The 22,476-nt window shown below is 17.0% G+C and overlaps 7 protein-coding genes across 7 annotated transcripts, besides 37 other annotated features; 2 read left to right on the top strand and 5 right to left on the bottom strand. All coding sequences in view use genetic code 6, as the record gives it.

Moving 5' to 3' along the window:
* Window positions 1–1,701: 1,701 nt before the first annotated feature.
* Window positions 1,702–1,744: a microsatellite.
* Window positions 1,702–1,748: a microsatellite.
* A 40-nt stretch (window positions 1,749–1,788) lies between these two features.
* Window positions 1,789–1,860: a microsatellite.
* Window positions 1,861–2,325: 465 nt separating this feature from the next.
* Window positions 2,326–2,386: a microsatellite.
* Window positions 2,339–2,407: a microsatellite.
* Window positions 2,339–2,411: a microsatellite.
* On the top strand, window positions 2,410–2,987 carry IMG5_057130 (transcription factor btf3, putative; the record flags this gene model as incomplete). The annotated part of the gene is made up of 2 exons (XM_004037228.1): window positions 2,410–2,647; window positions 2,704–2,987. The coding sequence occupies 2 exons, from the start codon at window positions 2,410–2,412 to the stop codon at window positions 2,985–2,987; spliced, it is 522 nt and encodes a 173-aa protein (XP_004037276.1).
* Window positions 2,764–2,810: a microsatellite.
* Window positions 2,771–2,813: a microsatellite.
* A 122-nt stretch (window positions 2,988–3,109) lies between the features above and the next one.
* Window positions 3,110–3,156: a microsatellite.
* Window positions 3,157–3,539: 383 nt separating this feature from the next.
* Window positions 3,540–3,591: a microsatellite.
* Window positions 3,592–4,126: 535 nt separating this feature from the next.
* Window positions 4,127–4,164: a microsatellite.
* Window positions 4,128–4,167: a microsatellite.
* Window positions 4,128–4,187: a microsatellite.
* Window positions 4,131–4,167: a microsatellite.
* A 118-nt stretch (window positions 4,188–4,305) lies between the features above and the next one.
* On the bottom strand, window positions 4,306–4,839 carry IMG5_057120 (hypothetical protein). Its single transcript, XM_004037227.1, has one exon. The coding sequence runs from the start codon at window positions 4,685–4,687 to the stop codon at window positions 4,331–4,333; it is 357 nt and encodes a 118-aa protein (XP_004037275.1). The 5' UTR covers window positions 4,688–4,839; the 3' UTR covers window positions 4,306–4,330.
* Window positions 4,840–4,938: 99 nt separating this feature from the next.
* On the top strand, window positions 4,939–6,018 carry IMG5_057110 (otu domain protein 5; the record flags this gene model as incomplete). Its single annotated transcript, XM_004037226.1, has 2 exons — window positions 4,939–5,299; window positions 5,537–6,018. 2 exons carry the CDS (start codon window positions 4,939–4,941, stop codon window positions 6,016–6,018), a joined length of 843 nt encoding a protein of 280 aa, XP_004037274.1.
* Window positions 5,332–5,507: a microsatellite.
* A 38-nt stretch (window positions 6,019–6,056) lies between the features above and the next one.
* Window positions 6,057–6,101: a microsatellite.
* Window positions 6,102–7,850: 1,749 nt separating this feature from the next.
* Window positions 7,851–7,943: a microsatellite.
* Window positions 7,944–8,095: 152 nt separating this feature from the next.
* Window positions 8,096–8,135: a microsatellite.
* A 172-nt stretch (window positions 8,136–8,307) lies between these two features.
* Window positions 8,308–8,416: a microsatellite.
* A 19-nt stretch (window positions 8,417–8,435) lies between these two features.
* IMG5_057100 (hypothetical protein) lies at window positions 8,436–11,076 on the bottom strand (the record flags this gene model as incomplete). The annotated part of the gene is made up of 6 exons (XM_004037225.1): window positions 8,436–8,642; window positions 8,776–9,128; window positions 9,175–9,452; window positions 9,514–9,837; window positions 10,393–10,657; window positions 10,863–11,076. 6 exons carry the CDS (start codon window positions 11,074–11,076, stop codon window positions 8,436–8,438), a joined length of 1,641 nt encoding a protein of 546 aa, XP_004037273.1.
* Window positions 8,661–8,696: a microsatellite.
* Window positions 8,702–8,757: a microsatellite.
* Window positions 10,039–10,078: a microsatellite.
* Window positions 10,117–10,155: a microsatellite.
* Window positions 10,302–10,338: a microsatellite.
* Window positions 10,428–10,458: a microsatellite.
* Window positions 10,832–10,861: a microsatellite.
* A 516-nt stretch (window positions 11,077–11,592) lies between the features above and the next one.
* Window positions 11,593–11,621: a microsatellite.
* A 20-nt stretch (window positions 11,622–11,641) lies between these two features.
* Window positions 11,642–11,704: a microsatellite.
* Window positions 11,702–11,791: a microsatellite.
* Window positions 11,760–11,819: a microsatellite.
* Window positions 11,768–11,826: a microsatellite.
* Window positions 11,777–11,818: a microsatellite.
* Window positions 11,827–12,964: 1,138 nt separating the features above from the next.
* Window positions 12,965–13,004: a microsatellite.
* A 236-nt stretch (window positions 13,005–13,240) lies between these two features.
* IMG5_057090 (hypothetical protein) lies at window positions 13,241–13,883 on the bottom strand (the record flags this gene model as incomplete). The annotated part of the gene is made up of 2 exons (XM_004037224.1): window positions 13,241–13,273; window positions 13,377–13,883. The coding sequence occupies 2 exons, from the start codon at window positions 13,881–13,883 to the stop codon at window positions 13,241–13,243; spliced, it is 540 nt and encodes a 179-aa protein (XP_004037272.1).
* A 1,076-nt stretch (window positions 13,884–14,959) lies between these two features.
* Window positions 14,960–15,516, bottom strand: IMG5_057080 (hypothetical protein; the record flags this gene model as incomplete). The annotated part of the gene is made up of 2 exons (XM_004037223.1): window positions 14,960–15,010; window positions 15,331–15,516. The coding sequence occupies 2 exons, from the start codon at window positions 15,514–15,516 to the stop codon at window positions 14,960–14,962; spliced, it is 237 nt and encodes a 78-aa protein (XP_004037271.1).
* Window positions 15,012–15,075: a microsatellite.
* A 374-nt stretch (window positions 15,517–15,890) lies between the features above and the next one.
* IMG5_057070 (hypothetical protein) lies at window positions 15,891–19,836 on the bottom strand (the record flags this gene model as incomplete). The annotated part of the gene is made up of 3 exons (XM_004037222.1): window positions 15,891–18,027; window positions 18,077–19,367; window positions 19,443–19,836. The coding sequence occupies 3 exons, from the start codon at window positions 19,834–19,836 to the stop codon at window positions 15,891–15,893; spliced, it is 3,822 nt and encodes a 1,273-aa protein (XP_004037270.1).
* Window positions 19,837–20,005: 169 nt separating this feature from the next.
* Window positions 20,006–20,164: a microsatellite.
* A 644-nt stretch (window positions 20,165–20,808) lies between these two features.
* Window positions 20,809–20,843: a microsatellite.
* Window positions 20,812–20,845: a microsatellite.
* Window positions 20,846–22,476: the final 1,631 nt, after the last annotated feature.

The raw sequence follows: 22,476 nt of genomic DNA, 5'->3' as shown, positions 1-22,476 counted from the left end.
AAATAGAAAATACTTAAATAATACAATAAAATATAGACTAAGATGAAGAATAAATATAAAAAATAATTATATTATCAAAAAAAATAGTCAGTTTAATACAAAAAAAAATAAATTAAAATAAAATATCTTTAAATAAAAAATAATTTCTGATTTTTCCTTTCAACAGTATTGAATAAAATAATAATTAAAATAAAAAATAAGATTTCAACGATTATATAATACCCGGCTTATATTATCGAAAAGGTGTTCCTAAATATCTTTTCAATAACAACAATTAATATATAAAGGACTAAGATTTTGAATAAAATTAAAAAAATAATGATGATAATATATAATTATAATAATAAGAAGAAAAAGAAAATATACAAATACTATAATAATAAGAAGATGTAATAGACGAAAAATAAGAAGTAGAAAATTATATAAAAAATTGTATTTAAAAATACAAATAATTATAAGATAGATAAATTGAAGGAATTGCAGGTTTTATAGACTTCAAATAATTTGATGATTCTATATATACTATATTCGAGAAAGGTTTTTTAATTTAAAAATAATACCAAGAAATTTAAGGAAATTAATAAAGGGAAGAATTCGTTTACAAAACTAATTTTGCATTATTAAATTTTTTCCTGAATAAATATTCTAATTGTAATACTGAATGTTGTGTTTTACCTATGTGTACTTTATTAGTTATATTAGGCTTTTTTTATGACTAAATTATCTTTTTGGAATTAATAATAGGATAAATACTAGAATAAAATCCTCATTTTTGGGAAAAAATTGACAAAGAGGATTTTTTGGAAGAAAAAAGGGTTTATTTAGTTATATTTTAATTAATCTTATTAATAAATAATTTCTAATATTTCAATTATTGCATAAGTTTTGGAAATTAATTCATGTAAAAATACATTTAATAAATATAAAGTAAAAAAAATAATCTTTTATTAAATTTTTCATGTGGAAAATTACAAGATAAGGATATTTTGGCAAAAACAGCTCTTTTTTATATTAATAAATGCGAAGAGTTACTAAAAAAAGAAAATATTGCAATTTTTCCATAATATTAATAATTCTTATCTTTATATTTTTACCTAAATGAAGAACAAAAAAATGAAAATATAAAAGAAATAAGTTACTCCGACTTTGATGATAAAATAGTCGAGTTTTAAAAAGGAAACCTTTCAATATTTTAAGACGAACTTTTTTAATTAAGAATAAAATCAAATCAAAATAATATAAAAGAATATAAAAACATATTAAAAATAAATGAAATTAATTTTTTTAAATTAATATAAACACCCATAGTTTCTGATCTTAATTAAATTATTAATACTTTATTTAAATAATTGGAAGAAGAAGTATAGAAATTAGTCAAAACTTAAAGAAAAACAATTTAAAATTATATTGATTTTCTTAATAAACAAGGAGATAAATTAATAGGAAATAATATTTCTTATGTACTTTTAGTTGCTTTTGAAATTAAAATTAAAAGAATTCAAAAAGAATATAATTTTGATGCTAATAAAGCCAGATAATCTAAAATTACGTTTTAGGATATGGAAGAAATTTTTAAAATGCTTTATTAATAAATATTTTATGCTTACTTTTCAAATTAAATTAATTGAAAAAATATTAAATAATAATAGATATATTTTTTTTTTTTGTAAAAAATAAGATAAATTAATATTTAAAATTCATTTAATTTAAAAATATTAATTTAAATAATATTACTTTAGAAATAATATAAAAAGCAAATAAAAAATAAAAAGACAAGTTTTTTTTTTAATATATATATATATATATATATATATATATATATATATATATATATATATATATATATATATTTATATATATTGCTACAATTTTTTTAACATATTTATTTTATTATTTTATGCCTCTAAATAAATGATTAATATTATAATATTTTTTATATCATAGTTATCATTATGATATAATCTTTTTTTTTTACATACAAATTCAATTAATTAATATTCTTATGTTTAAAGAAATATAAAACAATGAAACATTTAACTTTACAAAGAAAATATAATTTATACTTTCTTTTTTTTTATTATTAATTTATTTATTTTTTGATAAAAAACTTAAATTAAAAAAAAATAAAAAACAAAAAATTCATTTTGTCCTTTTATTTTATTAATTGAGTTTTTTACGTAAAATTAGATAAATATAAAGAAGCAATTTTAGCTTAATATTAAGATTAAAATAGTATTATATATATATAATAACGTAAAATAAGAAGATTATATATCCCTTTTAAATAAATAAATTAGAATTAAAAAAAAAAGAATCAAAATTATGAAAAAATAATATCAAAAAAATAAAAAAAAAAATTAAATAAATAAATAATATAATAATTAAAACAAAAAATTAAAAAAAAAAAAAATGGACTAAGAAGTATTAGAAGCAAGAAGAAAGTTATAAGAAAAAATTGGTGATTCTAGAACAGGAGGTAAAGGTACTTAACGTAGAAAAGTAAAAAAAGTCCAAAAGACAGCAATTACAGATGATAAGAAATTAAAAACAGTAATAAAAAAATTCGGAGTATAACCTTTCTAAGGCATAGATGAAGTAAATATGTTCAGAGATGATAAAACTATTATGCATTTTGATAGACCTGAAGGTAATATATATATATAAAAAAAAAAACATATATAATAATTATTTTTAAAAACTTAGTACTTGCTTCTTTATAAAGCAATACTTTTGTTGTGATCGGAAAAAGTGAAACAAAAAGTAAATTTTTTATTTATTTAATTTTTTTTTAATATTTTTTTATTTTATTTTTAGCTGTCAAAGAACTTTTACCAGACATTCTTTAACATTTAGGACCTAATTAACTTAAGGACTTAAAGGATATTCTTGAATCTACTTTAGATAAGAACTAAAAAGCTGGTGGTGAAGAAGATGATATTCCGTAATTATAAGAAAACTTTGAAGAAGCATCATAGAAAGTCGATTGATAGAATTTTATAAAGATATATTAAATTTATTAATATAAATACATATTTTATTGCAAAATTTTTATATATTTATATTTATCTTAATATTTAATTTTTTCCATTAAAAAAATTTTAGTTTATATTTTTAACATTATAAATATTTTAAATATATAAATTATATATAAATATAAATATACATTTTTATTTATTGTATATTAATATTTTATTTATATATATTTTTTAAAAAAATTATATCAAATATCCTTTCTTGTTCTTAATTAAATATTTTAAAATTTTGTAAATTTTTATTAAAAAATATTTTTTTTTTAATTAAATTTATATATAAATCAAATTTAAACTATAATTTTTCGTTTTTATTTATTTATTATTAAACCCTTTAATATTTTTTATATAATAAATAATTTAAATAAATAGTATAATTATTTTTTTAAACATAAAAGAGGAAATAATTAAATTAAAATTCATTTTTTTTTATTTTTTTCTTTAAATTTTGAATTTACTAATTCTTTTTTTTAATATTCTTTTGTTATAATTTTAAGTTTTTATGTTAAAAATAAATTTAATATTAATATATATAATTTAAATATTATAATATAATTATAAAGTTTATTTTTTATACATTACATTTTTTATTTAATTTCGAAATCATATTTTTCAATTTTTTATTAGTTAAAAAAAAATATTTAATAATAATGAAAATTTTATTAAAAAAAATAATTATTAATAATAAATATAATATATTTTTAAGTCTAGAATTTATAATTTAGCATACTCTATTAATTATTAATATATAAAATAATTAATTATAATTGTTTCTTTTATATAATAATGTTTATAAATACTTTATAAATTATATTTTCATATTTGATTTATCTTCTTATATATTAATATAACAAGAATATTCATATTATGGAATTTTTAAGTTCATATTATAGAAAAATAAGTAAATTGCATATTTTTATAATTTTAATACATTATATAAAATATATGTTATAACTATATTTTAATAATAAATTTTAATTAAAGAAAATATTTTTAATAAAAATTAAAAAAAAATATATATATTCATATCTATAAAAAAAAAAAAATTATTAATATTTTTTTTTTAAAAAAAAAAGAATAAAGAAGACATTATTTATTAAAAAAAAAAAAAAAAACTAAAAAAAAAAAAACAAAAAAATATAAATAATAACAAAAAAATGGGTATAGACGAAAATAATTAATCAATACAAAATAGTGATAAATCTTCACCAAAATCAAGTTCTATAGAATAAAATAATAACATAAACCAAAATATAATAGAAATCGAACAAGAACTATAAGACTCAAACGACTAAAATCTTTCACAAAAATAAAATAACAATAATATAAATTTCGAAGATTCTATTTAATAATAAGTATAAATAAATACCGACTTTTATCCCGAAGGTGCTCATATAGAAGAATAAAAATAAGAAACAGTTAGTATTAATCCTCCTAAATTTTACATAGGAGAAAATATAGACTGTCAAGATACAGTAAAAAAATGGTTAAATGCCGAAATAGTATCCATTAATAGATAAAATAATGTCATAAAAGTCCATTATAGTGGCTGGTCTTAAAAATACGATGAATTTTTGCCTTTTGATTCCCCTCGAGTTCTCAAATAATGGAAATTCGGAAATAAAATCAACATAAATAATCGATTAGATGTTTACCATTAATCATCTAAATAATGGCTAGAAGGCATTGTTAAAGAAATTATAGACCCACAGCGTATTTTAGTGCACTATGTGGGTTATCATAGTAAATATGATGAATACATAAACATTACAGACCCTCGAAAAGCTTAATAAGTAGGAACTTTTTCGCCTGCATATGGTCAAAAAAACGCCAAAAGCCTAAATTAAAGGATATAGGCTTTCATAGAGAAGCGAGAGCATAAATTTGTAGAAGAATTGGCAAAAAAAATATGAAAATAATAACTGTTTAAGGCGATGGCAATTGTCTTTTTAGAGCTGTTTCGGACTAAATATACGGAAGTGAGAACTACCATAAAGAAATAAGATATTACTGCATTGAATATATTAAAATTGAACGCTAATTTTTCGAGAACTATATTGATATAGATTTTGATGAATACATTTTTTAAAAAAAACAAGATGGAGTGTGGGGGGATGATATAGAACTTTAAGCTCTTTCAGAAATATACAATATGCCAATTGAAGTTTATGCCTATTCTAGTGAACCAATGAGAACTTTTCATGAAAAAAATAATAATGATGAGAAAGATGATAATGAAAAAAGACCTATTATTAGAGTTTCTTATCATGGTAAATCACATTATAATTCAATAAGGGATATTTAATATTAATAAAACTAAAAATAAGAATAATAAAATTATTAAGAATATTAAGAATAATAAAAAATATATTAATAATAAGAAAAATAATAATAATAATAAGAATAAATAAAATAATAAGAATAATAATAATAATAATAATAATAATAATAATAATAATAATAATAATAATAATAATATGATTATCATCTTAATAATAACAATATAGGAAAAATTGAATAAAAAGCTCTAGATTGTGCCAGAGAAAATATAATAAATTCTAATTTAAGTGAAACAGTTAAAATATCAAGAAGAGAATTTGAGAATGTAGGAAAAAGAGATATGGAAATTGCACTTGAAGAATCAATGAAAATTAATGATGAATAATAAGTTTAATAAGCAATAGAATTTTCTATAGATACTTTTATGTAGTAGGAAGAAGAAAAACTTATTATTGAATAAATATAAAAAGAAAATCTAGAAGAAGAAATTTAAAATATTGAAAAATAGGAATTAATGTAAGCTATAAAGGAAAGTTAAAATATAAACAATAATTTAAATGATAATGTAATTTAAGATCCATTAGATAATTAAACTATTAAAACAGTTGTTTAAATGGGATTTCAGATTGATTTAGTTATTTAGGCTTATACTATATTCGGGGATTATCCCGATCTTATTGTTAATCATATATATGAAAATTATTATTGATATATATAAAAGTTTAAATATAAATATAATTAATTAAAAAATAAAATATATATATATATAAATAAATATTTAAATAAATATATCTTTCACAATATTAATCATTATTATTTATAATATAATATATTATATACTTTACTATTAATAATTTTTATAAAATAATAAAATATAATAATTGTTTAATTTTAAATATATATATATATATATCTAAATTAGATATTATAAGTTATTATATATTATATAGAATATTATTTACAATTTTTATTATTTTTTATACAAAAATATTTATTATACTTTTTTTTTTCTTCTATACTATATATTTTTTTTTTAAATATAAATCCTATTTTTAAAAATATTTTTTTTATTATTTATAAATGAATAATATATAAAAATATATAAAATTTTATTTTATATTATTCATTTTTACGTTTAATAATATAAAACATAAATTGGTTATATTTCATAATTTATCATTTTAAATTTATATTTTTTTTTTATAATATTTTTGTTAATTAATAAATTATTTAAAAATTATTAAAAATAATAATAAAAAAACAACAATTAAAAAAAAAAGATATAAAATCTAATTAAATATATAATATAAATAAAATTAATATTTAACCTTAAAAAAATAATATAAAGCTTCTTTTTTTATAATATTAAAATGAGCACTTAAATTCCTAATATTCAAAACTTTTGTAGTTCAGCAAGTGTAAATATTTATAAAAAAATAATTTTTTAATTTTTCATATTTTATAAAATTTATAATTAATTTTTATATAATAAAAATAAAAAGGTAATCGAATATCCAATTTTATAAAAATATGAATCTTAATATTAAAAAGAATAATTTGACAATTATTAATGTTATGAAAATAATGTTTATAAATACCTAAATTTAGATGATGAAATTGAGTAAAAAAATGCATAAAATCTTAACTATTATATTAAATAAGAAGAAGAGAATCTTTTTTTACTGAATGATCCCTAAAAACAATAAAAAGGTTAAATTTAAAAATGTAATATACACTTATTTTTATTATAAAAAAAAAAAATTAAAATAAAGAAAATATTTCCTAATAAAATATCTAAAAAACAAACCAATAACTATCTATAAAATAAAAAAGAATATTAAAACGAGAAAAAGCAAAATAAAGGATAAAAATCTAAAAAACAAATTAAGTTAAATAGAAAGAAACCCAAAATTACCTATGTAGTTCCACAACAAGTGAAATAATTCAATATGATATAAAAATCGAATAAAATAATAATTCAGATATTTAAATAAATGACTTTAAAAATAAAAAAAAAGCCCAATAAGTTATAAGGAACCGAATATCTGCACAAAACTCTCGTGATAGAAAAAAAGCTTACATAAATTAATTAGAAATAGATAAATAAAATTTCGAAAAAGAAAATATTTAATTAAAATAAAAATTAATGAAAGCTGAAAAAGATATGTTTTAAGAAAAAACTAAAAATAAACTATTAATAGATTAAGTATAAAACCTAAAAAACACTTTTTTAAATAAAATAGACAAAAAGAGTAATTTTAAAATGGTAATGCTGACTATGCTTGGAATTGTGCTAATTTTAAATGTAAATCCTTCCAAAAAGGAAATAAAAATAATAAATTAAAATTAATGTTAATATAATAAAAAAAATGATAATAACTTTTAAATAAAAGATAGTTAATAAAATAATATAGATGATTAATAATAGTCGTTAATAAATAATAATTTTAAAGATTTTAATTTTATAGATAATGAAGAAATAAAATAAGATTAATTAATTCAAATAATAATTCCAGATAAATTTGAATAATCCTATGATAGTAATATATAATAATAATAATAATAATAATAATAGTAATAATAATAATAAAAATAATAATAACATTAATAATAATAATAATAATAATAATAATAGAAAGATAAAAATTAGAAATATAGATAAATTTTAGCTTAAATTAAAGAAATAAAATTAATAGAATGATTAATTTTTTTTAGAAATTCTATTTTTTTACTTATTTTACAAAAAAAAAAATTTTTATTTATTTATGATTTGATTAATTTTTATGTTTATTTAGTTTTTTTATATTTTTTTTTTTTAGTTTTTTTTAATTATTTGTTAATTACAAATATTTCTTTTTTAATTTTTTAAAAAAATTAAAAAAAATACAAATTTTTAATGGTTATTTAAACAATTTATTTTATTAATTTTTATATAAAAAAATAAATATAAATATAATTTATAATTTTAATTAAAGTAATAACTATAGTTTTCTAAAATAAAAATATTATTAAAATAATAATTTCATTATTAATATTTTTTTAAAAATATAATAAAAAAATAAATAAATATAATAATATTTTTTTTAAAAAATATTAAAAAACTAAATTTAAGAAAAAAAAAAGTTTTCATTAGAATTCATTTAAAGGTATAAAATCAATTTTATTTTATTCTAAACATTTTTTAACATATTTTTCTAAAGCATCACAATTAGTTACATCTTTATTATAAACATAAATCATAAAGAATAACAAATGATATACATTATGTTCTAAATAAATATGACTATACCATCCTTTTTATGATTTACTATCAATAATACTTTTTTTAGTCCCCTTAAAGATTATTTTTTTAAAATTATATTAAAATAAAAAATTTATATAAAAATATAAACATATATAAATGTATATATATATATATATATATAAATATATATATATATATATATATTTAATTTTATTATATTACACAAACATAGCATTTATTTTTAACAGCATCCATAATTTAATCATTTTATTACCTTAACTCTGCAAAAGTATCAAGTATAATACCAAAGATTATTTATATAAAAAGCATATTAATAAAAACGAAAAAAGTTAAATCATAAAAATACCTAGCCCAATATAAACTATTACTACCATTATTATCATATGGCTGTGCCTATATAGCTTCCGAAATACCTCCCCCATTTCTTAAACCTTCTTTTATAGTAGAAGATATTACTAAAATAAAATTTTATCCATAAACTTTTTCTGAATTTTCAAAGCTTTTTCTAAAATACAAAAATCCACCTATTCCGTAAATGTACATAATAATTAATCCTGTTTATTTTTTTTTATTTTTATTTTTTTGAATAAATTTTTATACCTAAATATGCAAAAATAAATATGTTGTATAGATTCTCAGTAATAGATCTTATAATATTTTTTAAATTTTAACTTCTTTTTACTATATCAAGAAGCAAAAATGCATATACAATAGGGCCATAAATATTAAAAGCAACTATAGTGATTAAAAGATAAATTAAATGATAAAAATTATCCTTATCTATTAATAAAAGAATGGTATATTTTATATATTTTATGAGACATGAATTTTTATCCATTTATTCAGGTTTAAATATATCAAATAATTACAGCCAATAACTTTTATATAAGCATATATATATATATATATAAATTATTAATATATAATTATTTTTATTACTTCTTTATTTAAGTATATTTAGTTTATACTAATAGGCCAGCACTTTATTAAATTTTTTGAATTTTATACAATGAATCAGTATTGGAATATTAATTTATTGAAATTTCAAATTTTTCAACAGCACAAAAAATAAAAACGAAACTAGAAATGATTAATTAAATTACAGTAAAAGCAAAAATAATCTATTTAATTATGTTTTAATTTTCGTTTTCTTCAACTCTACCATTAAAAGTAATTAATTCTAAATTTTATATTTATATATTTTATATTATAAGTTTTTATTACAGAATATAGCAATTAAAATAAGTAAAAAAAATTAGATATCTTTAAATGTCCTCCAGTTTTCAACCATTAAACACAAGAACTAATATTTTATTATAATATTAAAAATTATAATAACTAAAATGAATATATAATAATTTTTATTATATTTCATAACATTATATTAATTCAAAAAAAAATATGGAAAATTATTATAAAATAAAATTCAAATATAGAAAATAATGAAACATTTAAAAAAAATTAAAATATATATATTTATAAAGATATAAATATATAAATATATTATTATATTAAAATTATTTAAATTAATATAAATATAAATATTTATTTATATTTTTTATATATATTATTTATTAATATAAAAATATATATATTTACTTTATGTTTAGATAATTTTTATTTTTATATCATTTGTTTTAAATAAAATTAAAACATTTCTACAATATATTATAATCTTTCTATATCTGTTTTGCTATCATTAAAATATATCTTTTTTTTATAAAAAAAATATTTTATTTATTTATATTTTTATTTTTTAATATTATATATAATATGTATTCAATATATAATTTTTTATAATTTCTATTAAAAAAACACTAAATGCTAAAAAAATGCATAACTCTCATTTTATTTTATTTTTTTAAAAAGTTATTTTTTAAAAAAAAAAATTATATAAATAAGTAATATTTAAATATAAAATATTTTTATTTTACAATGCTTTTTTTAATATATTCGTTAATATAATATGAAGTAAAAGGCTTTTAGAAATAAATCTTTTTAATAATACCATTTTTTTTAACTTATGTAATTCCCAGCTATTTCTTAAAATAATAAAAATAATGAGGATTACATTAAATAATTCCTAAAATTTAATTCTATTGTGGATAATTTTAATTTATACAAAAAATATCAAGAACTTTATTAATATTATTTTCTATTAAATATGTGAATAAATTAATATATTTAATATTTATATATATATTTTTCATATAAGTTTAAATATATTAATATATATATATGTATTTTAAATATAATACATTAATTATTTTCATCATTATTATTTTCACTATTAGAATCTTAACTTTCATTTTTTAATAAATTTTGTTTTTCCTCATATTTGCTTTAATTTTTGTTTAGAGTAGGAATAATTTTTCTGGTTTAAGATTTTCTCTTTTTATATGATTTTAATTAATATAAAATAATATAATTATACTTTTTCTAAATTATATTAAGATTATTAGCAAATAGTTTTTTTATCCTAATTAAAAACTTCAAACTCATCAAATTCTTCAAAAACATCTTTTTATCTAGTTTCATCAAACGTATTAAATATTTTCAATTTTTCATGTGTAGAAAATATATCCCTTAAATAACAAAAAATAATATAAATATTGAACCCAGTTTCATTAATATATCTATCTAAATCAGTTGCATTTTAAAAAAAGCAAATTTAATCTGTACATTTAAACTATTCATTACAATTACAAGAAATATCCATAAATAGTTTTTTTCTAATTTTTTTTAATCTCTAAACATACATTTTTTTTAAAATAAACAATAAGTTATCTAAATTAAAACATTCAATCAAATTCTATATAGATTTATCTTTATTATCAGAAACAATTATTTATAAAAACTTAATACAACTAATTAAAATTTTAATCAATTTTTCATTTTTAATATGATCTGCATCATTTCTATTTTCAAATTATGGTTTTTAAAAATTAAAATTAAAAGATAAAATTTAATCTTAAATTTAATAGAATAATCTTTTATTTTAACCTATAATAAATTTAAATATATATATATATAATATATATATAATAATAAACATTTATATTAAAAAAAATAAAAAAAAATAAATGAATAAATAAATAAATAAATAAATAAATAAATAAATAAATAAATATTTATAATATTTATATATTTATATATTTATAAATTTATATATTTATATATATACATTTTTATATTTTTTTTATTTTTTTATTTATATTTATTGTTTTTTTTATTTATTTTTATTTATATTTAAAATAATTACATATAATTTCCTAATTTGTTATTGACCCTGTTGAAAAATCAATTAAAGTATTAAATCCTTATTCTATTAAATCTGCTTTTTAGAAAATTTCTAATTATTTATATTCTAAAAGAAATGATAAAAAATTAGAGACTTCAACTACTAAATTAGTATTTGCACTAAAAGCGCCAGGTTAATCAATCTATATTCTTAAAAAATTCTAAAACTATGTATTTACGTTTTCACAAAATAATTACAATAATTTTAAAATAAGAAAAGATTTTATTTCATATTCAGTCTATAAATTTTGATTATTTTTGTTATTTTTTTACTCTTTTATCAAACGTAAATAATTCGTATTTTTATCTAAAAAGAAATTTCGGAAATATGTGAAAAAATCTAGACACTATGAGTTGTAATTACATAAATATTAAAGTATTATATTTTGATTATGCTTTTATTTTATTTTCATATAAATATAATAAATAATAAATAAAAATTACTGTATTCCCAAAATCTAATAATTATATTAAAAATGTTATATATTCATATTCTTATAAATAGTTTTGAGATTTAGATAAACTATTTATTGTTTAAATATATATTTTTTATTCCGTAATCTATTTTATTTTATTAAATATTTATATATTTATTCATCTACATATTAAAAAAAAATTCTTTATTATATAAAGATTACTATAGTTTAATAAAAATGATAATTATCAATTTATTTTTTGGCTTCTTCGGATATATTTTCATCTAAATTAAATTAATTTTCAATAACATCCTTGTCTATAGATTTTAATTCAAGAAGTATTCTCAAAAATTTTATTAATATTATCTTTTTTTTTTTTTTAATATAAAAAAAAGATCAATAATGTATTATAATCATATTTAATTTTCTAAAAAAAAAAAATACATTTTAATTATTAAATATTTATTATGTTTTCTAAATAAAATTTTCAAAAACTTACTAATTCCCCAAAATATTATAATCTTAAATTTATTCCATTAAAATATGTGTAATAAAAACATTTTCTTATATCTAATCATCATTATCTTTACATTAATAAGTAGAATTCAATATTTTTTTAATTTTATTAAAATCAATATTTGCTGATTTTTTTAATTTAAAATTTAACTTTTTCTATAAAAAAAAGTAAAAAAAATAAGAAAAAAAAAAAAAAATTACTTAAATTTTATTCATATTAATTTCAGTCCTAACTTTTTCAATATTTGGAAATTTCTTTGAAATATTTTAATTTAATGCCTCTTCTTATTACTCTTCATCTGCCTACGGTATTTTTTTAATAGCATAAAATTTATTTAAATTATCCACTATACAATTAATATTAAAATTAGTAACATCACTAACTCTGAGTTCATTTTTAAACTCATTTATTCCACAATCATCTTTTAAAAATTTCACAACCATCTCTTCATTAACATAATTTTTATCTTTATTAATAATTTAAATTAGACAATCCTTTAAAATAGCTATTTATTATTACTAAATATTAAATTCTTAAATAATATAAATCATTTTCTCAATATCATTTACTTCCATTCTATTTCTCATTAAAAAAATTCTCAAAACCTTCTTAAATTCTGTCTCATTTTTATTAGTATCTTCGACATCCTAAAACCCTTCACCTACAAGATCCTCTGAAACTGTATTATATTTCTCGACATGCACTTTATGGTTCTAATCAAGTCCAATTTTAAAATTTTCACCGAACTTGATAATCTTCCTCTTCGGTATTATTTCTTCTATCCTAATTAAAAGTGTTCTATACCTATCTAAATTTAAATACCCTTTCTATACTCTAAAATCCCTTTCCAATATATTAATAAGCTATCTAATTTTCATCATATTAGTCTTAATTATTGAAAATTCATCCGCCAGAGTTTAATCTTTCTACGATATACTCTCTATTTCATTCATCTTCTCATCATAAGTATCAACTAAGAAATGCATTACTCCCTCTTCCATCATGAAAGCCCAAAATTCTTTGGGATCTCGTATAATTCCTTAGTATTTGCCATCTAAAGCTGCATATTTGAACATGTTTTAATTTTTATCATAAATAAGATCATTATCGTTTTAAATTAAAATCTTAAACTCTTTATTTTTTTCAAAATATTTCATTTTTTACTTAATTATAGACTTCCTTAATTCCCAAAATTCCTATGAATTATTCTCCGGTATTTTAACTAAACCTTCCAAATATTTATATATATTCTTTATATCCATCATCGGAATCACCTATCTACTTAAAATTTCAGAAATTTCATTCGATCCAATTACTTCATTATGTTCCTAATTTTCCACATCAGTGATTTTAGATATATAAGCTTCAAAAAGTAACCTTAAATATACCTACTTTAGCGCATAGGGGGCATTTGGACATAATAAATTATTCTTTAAGGCATCGTACATTATAAATCGGTTTATTTCTTAAATTCCTAGTTTGTAGTTTTTGCAACAATTGGAAAGTAATAATAAACCTTTAATATGTAGTTTTATTCTTAAAAATTCTATATTATTACTCGAAAATAAATTATAGAAATTATTTATGTATTTTAAAGAACAAGGCTTTATTATTAATTACATAGTTTTATTTGTTAAAATGTTATTTAGTATTTTTTATTAGTTGGCTTTAATATTTTAATTAAAAACTTAAAAAGTTAAAGAATTCAAAATTTTCAAATATTAAATTAGTGATTTGGATTTCATTATATCTAAAGATATTGAATACTAAATATGTTCACTGTATTATTTACTATTAGAGGACATAAATGGAGAATTTTCATTAATTTTTTTAAATATTATACTTATTTAAACCTTAATTTCTTCAGGGTTAATTTTTTTTTTATTTAATAGTTCATTACATAGTTTGGTAATCTATTTTTATATAAAATATGAATTCAAAAACATATAAATAATTAATTATACTTTAATAGGTCTCCATAATGGATTTGATTATTCATGCTATATAACATTGTAATCTACTTTAATAGAATAATAGTATTTAACTAAAGGAAATTAGAGAATATAAGAAAAATAGGGAAATAATAATTATTTATTAAAATCATTATCTTTTATAAATAAATATAGAAATTAAACTAATAATTTATAAAACATCAAAAATTTATATCTTCTAAAACAATATTTTATAAGAAAATAAGTACATTCTATATATATTAAAAATAAATATATATATAAATATATATATATAATATATATATATATAAATATAATAATACATTTATTTATTTTTTTATATTTCTATATTTTAATCTTATTTTTATATTTATTTATATATAATTTTTTTTATTACTTTATGAATATTAAAATTTCTTAATATATTTTGTAATTAAAAAATATAATCTTCTTTACTTTTTCTAGGTTTTATTTTTTCATTTTCAAATCCTTCTAATTTAAATAGTTTTATTAAAGATTCAATTCCTTTAATATACTACTGATAATATTCTTTTAATTTTTCTATTTTTACATTTTCCATATTATTATTGCTTTGACAGATTTCAATATAAAGCAAAGTTTTTTATGCATAATATTCCATATCACTAGGTGAACAATAAAATTCTCCATTACTATCTTGTGACCCATTTACTTTTCTTAAAAGACTTAATTCATATTCATCATCAATAATTTCTATTTAAGATAAATTTAATTACATTATTTTATATTATTAAATATAATTAATTAAAAAGTTTCCTAATTCCTTCTTTAGTTTATGATTTTCTACACAATATTATAGTGTTTTATATATCAATGTTCCAATATTAATCTATTTAACATCCTTATATTAACCTTTTTTATAATTTCTTAAATTAGAAAATGAAAATAAGTCCAATTCTAACATTTCAATTTTTATTTTTTCGAAATCGAAATCATTATTATTATTTTTCTTTAAATTTATATTGTTCATACTTCGATACTCTATTTCTTATTCTTCATTTGAACATATATCAGAATCACTCAATTCATAATTTTATACTTGCTTAGATATCTTATTTGGGCTCAGAGGGCTTAAAATTGATTTTTTTTTTTTCACAAAGTTTACTCTTTAACCCATTTCTCTTTTTATTTAATCTACTATTATTAAGCTTCTATTTAAATTTTCTAATACCTTAAATATATTTAATGCTTCTAATAATATCTTTTTTTTAAAAAAATAAAATAAAAAAATATAATTATATAAAAATAATATACTTTAACAACAATAAAGTTATCTTTACACAATTACAAATTATCAAACATAAAAGCACAAAGCCAATTTTTTTTATAATTTTTAAAATGCACAAAATTCTCATCTTTCTAAACGCTCCAAAATTAAATGTATCCAACAAATATATTTGGTAAATACTTAATAATTCTCCGATTACTAGCAAGATCATTGAAGCCTAAATCGATTCTATTTTTGACTACATTAAGACTTGAAAGTATTACATCTAGTAAATAAAGAGAAAATTTTTCAATATCAATATTAATATTCGGGTTTTTATTTTTCATATCCATATGTAATTTAATATTTAATTACTATGGAATTTCATTTGATTCAGTAAATAATTAATTTATAAGTTCTTATGAATGCTTATATATATTTTCCTCTTACATAACTATCTATTCTGCATATTATTTAAATAGTTAATATTTCACATAATCATTTTCTTCATTAATTTCCTTTTATTCTAATTCCTTCATATTCATCTTTAAAGTATTCGCCATATCAGCTTTATATTTACTTTTTATTGTGTATTTTTAAAAAAGCTTAAAAGATCTGTCTGTTATAGTAAAGCTCTTTAAATCTTCCCTAATTAGACATGAGTTTAAATTTTCCGAGATTCTCATCAAAGGTTCCACATCAATCAAAAATTATTAATAGAGTCCCAAAAAGCAGTTATAATACCTCAAATGATAAAATTAAGACTAATTAAAATCAAAAGGATTAAAAATCTTAATACATTCTTTTACAAAAGTTTTAGTAAGTCCTACTTAATTATTTAAAATTTCAATAATTTTTGGGTTTCTCTCTTTACATAAAGATACATATAATTATAAAACTTAAATTACATAATCTTCATATTATTGGAGGATTCCTAAAGATTTCGTTTTTAATTTTTTCTCAATAAATCCATTTATGAATTTTAATTCATAGTAATTATTTTAAATTCCTTATTTGAAAGTTTTCATTTTTAATTCTTAACTTTTCCTTGCTTCCTCATATAAAAGAATTAATTTTTCATTGTTTATTTCGAAATTTCTATCAGTCCCAATTTCTTCTGGTTTATTAAATATTATTATAGGAATATTATCTCGGAATTCAAATCTTATTAATGAATAGTCAAATTTAGGCTTTTTTATGGGATATTTAAATATGTATTTTCGACAGTATTTTTAATTTTAAGTTATGGCTTTTCCTAAAGGAGATTAAATAGACAATTCAAGTAATTCGGCAATAAAAGTTTATATTTCAATGTTTTTATAATTTATAGTTTATAGTTTACTTGTCCATATTTGAATATTTTCTTCCTCTTTTTCCTCTGTTGCTTCCATCCATTTAACTGTTTCTTTTAATAGGACCTTTACTTCCTTTTTTATATATATAGAAATATATATTAATATAAAATTTATAATATATTATTATTAATATTATTATAAATACATAAATATTTTTTTTACACTATAAAATTCTAATTAATTTAAAAAGAAACCTAAGAAATTATTTTTATGACTTAAAATATAACTAGCAATTTAAGAATTTCCTTTAATTGTTTATACAAGTACTTAATATAAATATTAAACAGCTTAATTTAATTAAATCTAAGCTATTTTAGACGGAGATCTTTCATTAATTTAAACAAACTAATTATCTCCTTAATGTTGTCCATATATTTTAAAATGTATTTATTTCAAAATATAAACAATTAAATTAACTATACCATTTTGCAATAAAATAATTTACCTTTTATACAAAATAGAATCTTCAACATCCAGAAATTAATTCAAATTTTGAATAGTTTATTATAAGTGTTATAGTTTATTATTTAATTCTTTTTAATTATCAAACGCGCATTTGTAAGTATAAGATATTTCCAAATTATTAAACTCAATTCCCCAATTTTATAAAAACCCATAAAACTCAAACAAAGAAGGAAATAAACTTGATATTTAATCAGCAATTATTCTAACACAAAAAAATAAAAATAAAATACATAATATAAATATATAAATACCTTTTATTTTAATCTGAAGGTGTAACATCAAAATAAGTCATTTCAATGTTTTTTTTATCCAAATCTTATTTTTCTTTACAAATTACTTTACTTTCATTTTCCCCTTCATCTTCTTACACAAACACAATACTAGTTCCCCCTTTTGTATTACTCGCCTAAATCTTAATAGTATTATTATACACAATATTACTATTTAATTCAAAATATCTATTCGGATGGAGATAAAACTCACACTCTTTTAACCCTCCATCATAAGTTAATTCTAGTTTATTATTTTAGAGTACTAAATAAAGTCCTGTACAAACATTTTTAATTCTAAACTTTTCCTTATATTTAGGTAAAGTACTTGAAAAAGATTCTATTTTTTGAATTTCCCATAAAATATAAATATTAAAATCTTAATTTTCCTACATAATCTTAGACTACTCCTCCTGTGTATAAGCAGAGTCATTTTCCTTATGTACACACAATTCGAAAAGATTCCGAAGTTAATGTTTGGTATAATTAAAGTCTAAATAGTCTTGATTCATATAAAACTTATTATTATTATACGAAAATATATTAACTCTTTCTGATAAAATTTTTTTCATATCAAAATTATTCTTTATTGCCAAAAAACCGCTTAAACTTTTATTATATAAATGTACAATTTCACCTACTTATAGGATTTTCCCTTTACTACTTTCCCTTTCTATATTTGTTTTATAATCCATATAACAACAAACTTTAAAAGCAGTATTAGTTTCAGATGCATTCACTTCCAAGCCTTAATTATATTATTAATTCTATTTTAATTTATTTACATTTAGCCAGTATTATTTGTTTTATAAATTTCTTATATTTATCTAATCTGAATAAAGTACTGGTTCGCCTACTTCCTTTGAACCTTTAACAGAATAAATTGTGAAGTTAGAATATTGATTGGAAACTTACTACAAAACCATTTCCCTGCATCCATTCTCAGAGGCTAAAATATCTTAATTTAAAGTCAAATAACACTAACTAAATACGTGCTTAAGTTAAAAACCTTACCCATAATTAATATTTAAACCAATTAATCTCTCATAATTGGTTTCATTTTCCTCAAATTCCTTTTTGGTTTTGTTTTCAAGTTAAGCCATAGCTTCAAATTTTAAATTTTCTTCTTCTAAAAGTTTCGCTTTGTAAAATTTATCTTAATAGTAATATTTTTTCTCATTAACAATTTAAAAAAGACATTTTCGGAATTAAAGTTATGCACTTTTGTTAAAAACAGAAAAGTTTTTGGAGCTTTTTCTCTAATTGTCTTTTTCTAATAGATTATCAATTAAATTTAAAGAACTGTTGTTTGGATTATATTAACTTTTATAAATGTTATTCTCATTACTCTCAAAAGCTTCAAATATATCAATAAATTCTTAAGGAAGGCATTCTAATTGATTATTTGCTATTCCATCACCTGAAACTATTCCCTTTTTTCTTTAATCTATATAACATTTAAAATATATTATGTCTCCGAATTTTAAATTTAATGGAAGTTTTTCCTCTTGTTTTTATTTTATGTCTACTTTTGGACTTTCTATTTTAAAAAAATTATTTTAGTCAATTATTGTATAGTTTGGGGATAGTAAATTTTTAATTTTTGGATTGTAAGTTATATTTGTATTTATATATTATTATTTAAGAGGAGATCTTAGGGAAGATTTTTAGTAATTTTTATTAGACCATATTCTAAATGCACGTCTTAATTTTATTTATTCAATTATTTTTGCAAAGCACATTGCGTTTTCATTTTGGAAATCAAACATTTATTTTCTCCTTTTTTTTTATATTTTTTTTGATGGAGATATTATTTGTTATTTATTTTTTAAAGAAAGTTATTTTTTTAAAAAAAAAAAAATTAAAAATTATATTAAAATTCTGATATATTTTTAAAAAATACTTTTTAACTATTTAATATTAAATAAAAGAAAAAAAATTTTTAATTTTTTTTTAACTTTTTTTTTTTTCTAAATTTATAATTATTTATTTAATTTTAATATAAAAAAATAAATAATATATATTTAACTTTTTTTTTTTTTTTTTTCTACATTTTTAATTATTTTATTTTAATACTACTTAAAATTTTCTAAAAATATAATATAAAATGTAAATAAATAACTTAGAATTCGAAAAACAAAAAAGCGCATAAAGATCCCCTTAAATAACTGAAAAAACCTTACAAAAAAACAGTAAAAAAGTTCTCCTTTAATCTTTCAAAACCTCATAAAAATCCTTCAAATAAATATCACATAAAGAAACTTATAAACCAATAGAAAATAAAATAACGACCGAATCAGATGCTTATCACACTTCATTATTAGAAGATTTAAAAATTCAGATGAAATCTTTAACAAATTAAAAATAAACAATTTCATACTAACCATTATTTTAAGAAAAAATTATAAAACCAGTTCTAACTTTAAACGAATATATAGAAAAAAAATACTAAGACTTAGAAAATAAAAGATAGAAAATAAGATAAAAAATAAAAAGTATAGATAGAGACCTTATAATATAAATAAAATAAAAGACTTAAAAAAAAAAATTCAAAAAAAGTAATTCATTTAAAAATTTAGAATAAGAAATACTACTTTTGGAATAAAAATAATAAAAATTAAGCAATTCATTTAAAAATCTAGAATAAAGTATAATCATTATAGAATAAAAACAATAAACATTAGTTTCACTTTAAGAAGTAGAACTATAAAATTAATAATAATAACAATAACAACAACAATAACAATAATACTAATCTATTTTTCCAAAAATGTATCTACATCAAGAAAGCCTATAAGATTCTTAAATAAATTCTTAATATTTTTTAAATAGTATTAATGCAAGAACACCGAAATAAAATTATTAAAAGAAAAAATAAATACCAAAAATAACAAACGACGATTTAATAAATTAGGCTTTGTAAATAATTATTAATAAGAGTTCAGAATAAAGAAACTAAGAAGATATATTTTTAATAATGAAATCAATTTAGAATTTATCATTTATTCGATAAGGAAATTATAAGAAATAAGTAGTTTTAAAACTATGTAAATATATGAATTATTAATATTTTACTAAAGGATCAACTATTTTCTATTATGGAGATAAAAACTTAGATTCTTTTTATATTTTATTATAAGGAAGAGTTTTAATATTAACTCCTAAAATATAAAAAAACATCAATGAAAATCATAATGAAGTAACAACAAAATAAACTTCTTTATCAAAATATAGTAGTATGCAAAAAATTTTATTATTAAAAACTTTCTATAAAGCAATCAAAAATGTTATATATATCAAACATTTTGTAAAAGCACTTAAAATAAAATGTTTAATAATTAAAAAAATATTCGATTTTTATTAAATTTCATTATATCCCGAATTTTAATATTTAAACGAAGAAATTTATAATTTTTTGATTGGAAAAATAAAAACACCTTACAAAGATTTACTATATTCTTTAATTAATAAGGTACTAGAATAATAATACTAAGAAATTATATAAAACTATAAATTATATTAATTAAAATAAAACTAAGCAAAGTAATTACATAAATAAAATATGGAATCTAATAGATTAATTGCATATTTAAAAGTAGATTAATAAAAAGATATATAAGACTAATAAATTAATAAACCTATAAATATTATAAAATTCCCCAATTTAGTAGGATTTAATAATTTTCGAATGTATAATGAGAAAAGAAAAGAACTTCTTTATTAAATAAAAGACTTTGATATTAATTACTTAAAAGCAGGATTTCGCTATTTCAAAAACAATAACTTCATATTTGAAAAAGCTAATGTTCTCCACACAGGTACTTGTTTTGGCGAAAATGGTATTATGAATAAAAAACCTCGGTAAAAAATACATATATACACTTAAATTTATTTTTTATTTTTTATTTTTAGGAGTGCGAATGTGGTCTGTTTAGAAGATTGCTTTATTGCAGTTCTTTCTAGGGTAGATTATAAGAATATTCTTTTATAAATATAAAAATAAAAATCAGATTAGAAAATTAATTTAATTTATAACGCTTTAAATTCGGATGAAATGTCAATAGAGAAAATTCAAAAAATACAATATTCCTTTGAACAGATTAAATATAAGTAGGGGCATAATATATTTTTATAAAATGAAGATCCGAAATTCATATATATTTTATAAAAAGGAAATATAGAATTAAGAAAAAATATTTCTTTTTAAAATTAAATAACTAAGTATTTAAATATTAGAATTTGTTAAATTTCCGAAAAGTAAATTTTTGGAGAATGTGATGTTTATTTCAAACGAAAAAGGCTATTTGATGCTATTGCAGTTTCAAATGTGAAGGTTTTGTAGATTTCATGTGAAAACTTTTTAAAATATACATAGGATTTTT

The sequence above is a fragment of the Ichthyophthirius multifiliis genome, assembly GCF_000220395.1.
Source record: "Ichthyophthirius multifiliis unplaced genomic scaffold scaff_1120509250223, whole genome shotgun sequence".
NCBI classification, from domain to species: Eukaryota; Ciliophora; class Oligohymenophorea; order Hymenostomatida; genus Ichthyophthirius; species Ichthyophthirius multifiliis.
Note: the sequence above shows the minus strand (reverse complement) of the source record. Positions and strands in the feature narration are given on the sequence as shown.